The 6,391-nt window shown below is 34.3% G+C and overlaps 1 protein-coding gene across 1 annotated transcript; it reads left to right on the top strand.

Moving 5' to 3' along the window:
- Nucleotides 1-1,680: 1,680 nt before the first annotated feature.
- LOC111903495 (kinesin-like protein KIN-7L, chloroplastic) lies at nt 1,681-4,517 on the top strand. The gene is made up of 7 exons (XM_023899286.1): nt 1,681-1,761; nt 1,841-1,948; nt 2,029-2,232; nt 2,290-2,350; nt 3,860-3,963; nt 4,042-4,116; nt 4,380-4,517. Exons 1-7 carry the CDS (start codon nt 1,681-1,683, stop codon nt 4,515-4,517), a joined length of 771 nt encoding a protein of 256 aa, XP_023755054.1.
- Nucleotides 4,518-6,391: the final 1,874 nt, after the last annotated feature.

The following is a 6,391-nucleotide window of genomic DNA, read 5'->3' as shown; positions in this document are numbered from 1 at the left end:
GTGAGTTCATACCCCTTAATGAACCTTTTTAAATGTTTTTACATGTTTTAGGGGGGGGGAGAGGGATACAAGTATAAATTCTACAAGTTTTTATTATTAAATCATATGTGATTCACAAATTATCATTAAAAAGGGATTTTTCCTACACTTTTAGCAGCTTTCAAATAAAACTATTTTAGTTGATTATCAAATGCATTTTTAAGATTAAATTGTTATTAAACTGCTTTTAAAACTGTGTTTAAATTACTTTTATTTTTAAAATATATCTACATTGATATATTTATATAAGTAGGGCTTGAAGGACTTAGGACCGATAGGTCGCCTTATTTCTTGTTCTTGTTTGATGTGGTCTTAGGGTAGTTGTTATCTGTCCGACTGTCGTTGATTTCTTAGTTATATATCATGTATATTTGTGTTAGATATGAAAGTCTTCATCTCACTCAATACCTTTGTTTTTCAAAGGCAGGAAATCATACACTCTAGTTAGCTATAATAGGTATAACTAAGACTACTACTCGTTATCTCTACTACTACTATACTCACTATAACGACTATTATTACAAGTTAATACACGTATAAGAGAACACTCTTTGAACTATACAACAGACTATTATACGATAACACCGAAGAATACACGAATCCAGAGTATAGCACACTAACCCCCTATAAGACACTCTACTGCGCTTACACCATGTGACCAGGGCTTTCCCGACGGAAGGCAACACTACATGTATAGATCTATAAGGGGCAGACACTATTACATCCCAACTACTAGCTACAGTTCGAGCCGACTAGGCCAGGGGTGGCACTACCTCACTACACTACGCATGACCGGGAAGGTCATCAGGTTCTCTATTATCACTTCAGTCTGGTCACCTGGGGGGTTACACCTTTATCCAAATTAAAACACTAAGACTTAAGTCTATGCTAACATCCCGAAGTAAGTAAATATCTAATACTAATGGAAGTTTGCACCACTACTATTGTTCACAGGCATAACTTTTCTTCACCTATGCTACTCACATGAGATTTATTACCGTACTTTTACAAATGAAGGTTTTCAATGATAATGCTTACACATAACTCAAAGGATTTAACTTACAAAGTACTTTTCTAGAAAATATAGGATTTTCTAGGGATTTCTACTACTTATAAACATAAATTTCAGTTTTTATTCTATAAGTTTTGTAAACACTTTTATACAACAAAGATACTAAATTCTTATGAACTCACCAGTTTTATGCTGATATTCGTTTTCAAAATAACTTGTATCCTCAGGTCAAAGATAGACAGGTACAGGTGCAACTTTTGGAGAAGATGGAGCACATACAAGACCCATCTTTCATTTTGTTATACTTTTGGTGTTTATTAAACTTTACACAACACGTTTGTAATTAAATTTACTATATATATGCAATGGTTGTTGTCGCTTGTTTTTACTATTATGCAATTGTTATGATATTGTACATGACGTCCTCCACCCCAGTTTGTATTCCACCGTTACCGGTTTTGGGGTGTGACAGAAGGGGCCTACATAAATAAAAGGCTGCTAATTCTTGGAACTGTAAGTCTTCAATCATTCTGATTATTTTATCAGTATAGTCTCCAAGGGTAAAAAAGGAAACAAGATTTGTGATAAATAATAAATTGTCAAAGGTTATATCAAAACTATTAGATGGGATGGCTACTCATATACCATACAGAGACTCAAAATTTACAAGACTTCTTGTGTCTTCTGTAAGTGGTCATGGAAGTGTATCTGTAAGTCTTTTATGCAACTTCCATATTTATTATTTAATGCCCATATATATTTTATTTATTTATTTATTTATTATTTCAGCTTATTTGCACTGTTACTCCCTTTTCAAGCAATTCAGAGGAGACACACAACACATTAAAATTTGCACATTATGAAAAACACATTGAAATTCAAGTAGCACAAAATAAGGTTATGAGCATTTGAATTATTTTCATTGGAGAGTTAAATGTGTAATCAAGAGTTTTGAAAGTAAAACATTATATTTTCAGATCAATGATGAAAACTCCCTTATCAATGCATATCAAAATCAAATTCGATCTTTAAAAGAGGAGTTACATCAGTTGGAGCAAGAAGGAGAAGCTAAAGATGCTTTATTAAGCCAAAAACAAATTCTCACAAGACTGATCCTAGTCTCAACCAAATATCCACATCAGACTGATCTAGGAAGCAGATATTCCTTTAAGGAAGAGAAGGTAAAATTACAACTTCGTCCCTGCCTTTTTTTATGTTTTTTTGTCTGTAAAATGAAGTTCTGTGTCTTGATTAATGATATAAAGTTAATATTGCAATATAGTAATTATAAATTTAAGAGTAAGGGCAAAATAGTCATTTTACATTGGGTTGAGTCTTACAAAACTTCATTTTAACTACTTTCATTCGCATATTGAAAAATCTAATTTTGCACATTTTATTTAATGTCCACAAAGAGTAACAAAGCTTCATAATTACCAAGTTTGAAGTATCGAACGAAGATATGATACTTTTCATACTCATTGTTTATTAGCCATTAATAAAAATGCAATACAAGTTCCTAAAGAAATAAATTATACAAGAGAGGCCAAATATTGGAGCAATTCGACTGCTAATGATTCTTAACAAATAAAGGTTTACTTTCTATTTGATTAGTTGGGTTGGGCCCGGGCATTGCGATGTATGGGCTAATAAATTTAAGATATTATAGCCTAAATATTAATATAAGTTTTTTTTAGAACATAAGTAATTTATTTGTATGGAGGGTATGGGTGGGGAGTTTCCTTCACTTTTTATACAAATGTTATCTATATATATATATATATATATATATATATATATATATATATATATATATATATATATATATATATATCATAAGTTTTAGTTTTACAACTTTTACTTGGATTGTTATTTGTGGTGTTAAAGTTCTGTTGATTTTGTGGTAAGTTGCTTGGGACTCCACTGGACAAACGATCTTCCTGGTGCAATGATATAGGTAATGATACTTATGTGAAAACACGATTATGCCATTTTCAATAGCAGCCTACGGGAACTAATGTACTGATAATTGGCTACTTGCTCTATATGTGTGACAGAGTAGGTTGGCACTGAAACATGATGACTTGTTTTTAGCAGCTATTTTTGGTGGAGAAACACTAAAGTTTGTTTTATTTTTATTTTTTTCTTGCAAAATGATAGTTTTCTTCTGCTTGTGATGAGTTCTTTTTAAATGTAGAGAGATGAGAATTGCATGCACTATAGCACACATGGAGCATGAAGGTGGTGTGAGTCCAAGAATATCACCATTAGCACAAGTATAATATTTTTCATATCTATTTACTGAATTGCCCTTATCTATTTCCATCTATTCATTTGATAGATATCTATTTAAAAGGACAAGAAAGTAAAAAATGTTTCTTTCTTATAACACATGTGCACCCAAGACCCGCATCTTTATATGACACAACAGAAAATGAAAAATAAAAAATATGTACCCTTAAAAATAGATAGATAGATAGATACCTCTTCTTATCTGAGTATGTGGAATATCAGCGTAATTTATAGCATAAACTGCTTCTCTGTCAACCTTTGAGGCTGCAGCAGCTGGAACATATTTCGTACTAGAAGCTACACAAACAGGAGAACCTAGGCTTTAGTAAGTAGGAAGAGCTAAAATTAATTAGAGATTGTTGAAATGATTCTGTGTTCCTATATCCTTTCTTTTTATTTCATCTTGCATGGAGAAAACTCGATTATCAATGAAAAGGTATAATATTTTGAAGTATTTGATTATTATTTCGACTGTCTTTTATTCTCATTTCTATTTTATTCTCATTTCTATGTTAGGCATGACTTCTAGAGAAATAGAGAAGGTTGTAGGTGATCCTCAACTTCCTGTTTTGCATCGTCCTCTTGTTGAAACAAGTGTAGAAGTACTAAGACCTGAACAAGTATGTCTTTGAGCTCATTAAAAATAATGAACATCCATTTTCCAAAATATCATAATAGTAACATTGTACTTTTTTAAGGTTGTTGTGAAGAATAAAGAAACCCTAAATCAGCTAAAAGAACTCAATGTTGAACAAGAAAGAGATGTGGAGCATGTTTGCTAAAGAGTTGAACTTTATAGACATTGAGTTCATTCACCTCCCATGGAAGTTTACACAAGACGAAACCATGAAAAAAGCAGCTATAATCGACAAATCGGAGGAGAAAACCCAACTAAGTGCAAGCATATACATGAGGAGAAAACCCAACTAAGAGCATCGGTTTTCTTGAAATGTTACCTTGTGTTCAACTTGAGAAGCTTCAGAAGTTAAGAAACCCTTGAATGTATTCAATTTATCATCGATTTCATGGATACCAGGAGCTTCTTCCCCTTGTGTCGACTTTCTTTTGCTCTTGCTCTTCTGTTACTTGGATCTTTGGCCAACCGGGGAAGTTGACTTTGCCTGAATCATTTCAGCAGGAACACCAAGCTCAAGTGACATCTCCAATACCTTAATCGGACCTAAGGCACGTAAAATTGAACAGTCTCCAACGATGGTAGGAGGGCCAAAGCTCGTAGGTGAGGCGAAGTCAGCCGGAAGAGAAGTAACCTAACATTGCAGAGAAGACGTTGTCTGCAAGGTGACTCGACGATAGATTGTAGAGAGTGCATTGAGTGATGACCAGTGAGTGTTTTGATCTTTATTTGAATAGCCCTAGACATTTTAGCAGATACCTCTATTTTTGAAACAAGCATGCGTCTCATTAAAATTAAAAAGGCGACGGTTATAGAGGACGCACGTTTAATATAAAGCGTCCTCCGTGTTTTTGATTTTTTTTTCTTTTAGACACTAATTTAAGGGCACGCAATAATGCATGACCTAAATGCTTAAATTTTTTGAAGAAAGGACACCATTTTAAGGTCACTCTCTTTTGCGTAACATAAATCACTGAGTGTCGTGGATTGCGCGCCGTAAAAGGGTCTTTTCTAGTTGTGGAGTTTTAAAGCGGACTTTGAAAAAGAATATGATTCTATCAAATGTGATTTTTTCGGATGTTGTTTTTGAAAAAAAAAGGTTTCAGTACTACATGGAGGGGTTTGATTCAGGGTTGGTTACACTCTTCTCATATGGATGAATTTCAGTTTTATAGAGGATTACGTTAAGGAGACCCTTTATCACCTTTCATATTTCTTTAAGTCATGGAAATCTTGCATTTAGAGTTTTTAAAAGCCACACATGATAAAGTGTTCACAGGGCTTGTTGTGAGTAATGGCAATTTTTTGAATATTTTTCACTTATTTTATACAGATGATGTTTTTAACGCCTGTAGATCAGAGCTAGTCAATTTAGAGACGATAAGCGTTAAAAATGATTTTTTGATAGAATATGTTTTAGAATGAATAATCTTAACTAAGTTGTAGTGGTCGTGACAAGGATTCCAGATATATAAAGAATGCCGAAATCCGAGTTATAACGAAAAAGTTATGACCTGTCGAAGTTTCACGAAAGAACCGGCACGACACATCGCGACTTAAAAGTGAATTTACGATGAAGTGATTTTTAGCCGAAACAATCTAAACGAGAATCGAAGGTCTCGTTGATAGGAGTGTAACAGTAAAAAGATAGACGAAAACGGACGTCGGATGAAGAAGTTATGATTTAGTAGCGGACTTTTCTTGTCCTGGCCTACTAAAAATAATATAATAAAAAAATTATAAAAATAAATTCAAAATTAGCCAATGAAGTCTAAATGAAAGTTGTAGAGCATAATCTCTCTTACGTGTCGATATAAATAACGTCGAAAACGGAGCTCATATACGAAAGTTATGAATTTCTGAAGTTTGGGGCGCGAACCCAAAAGATGTGTCAGAGACCACGATGGGAAATTAGTGTTCACGACATGAACTAAATTCTGGAGCCTTCTTGAGCCCGACAGAGCAAGTGGACTGATGACGAATGCAATGACCTATGCCTGACCAAGCCCACGACGTGAAATAAGGGTTCACGACGTGAAAACTGAATTTTCAGCCCTATAAAAAGAAACCGAAGGCAGTCGGGTTTGGTTGCTAATTCCTTCACTCTCTCACTTCCGATACCCTCTCTAGCTGTCTTAAAGTACCCCCGAAGCCCCGATATCTTCCCGAGACCCGCAGTGAGTTCGAAGCCTCGAAGATCCCGAGAAGAAAAGAGTTTTCTAGCCGAAGCTCTGCCCTCGGGAAGTCGGTGTGTAAAGATATCTCGGTTTCATTGAAGCATACTGCTTGAAGAGCCGTAGTGCTGTCTGATAATCGTCTTATCAAGTGAGTGTATAGTCTCTTTCATAAACACGATTTTAATACAAGTATTGTTTGAATGTATTAAGTAAATGTTTTGTGCGAGTGTGTAGTTA

This window comes from Lactuca sativa, chromosome 4 (assembly GCF_002870075.4).
Source record: "Lactuca sativa cultivar Salinas chromosome 4, Lsat_Salinas_v11, whole genome shotgun sequence".
Taxonomy (NCBI): domain Eukaryota; kingdom Viridiplantae; phylum Streptophyta; class Magnoliopsida; order Asterales; family Asteraceae; genus Lactuca; species Lactuca sativa.
The sequence above is the reverse complement of the archived record's forward strand: the minus strand, read 5'-3'. Positions and strand labels throughout refer to the sequence as shown.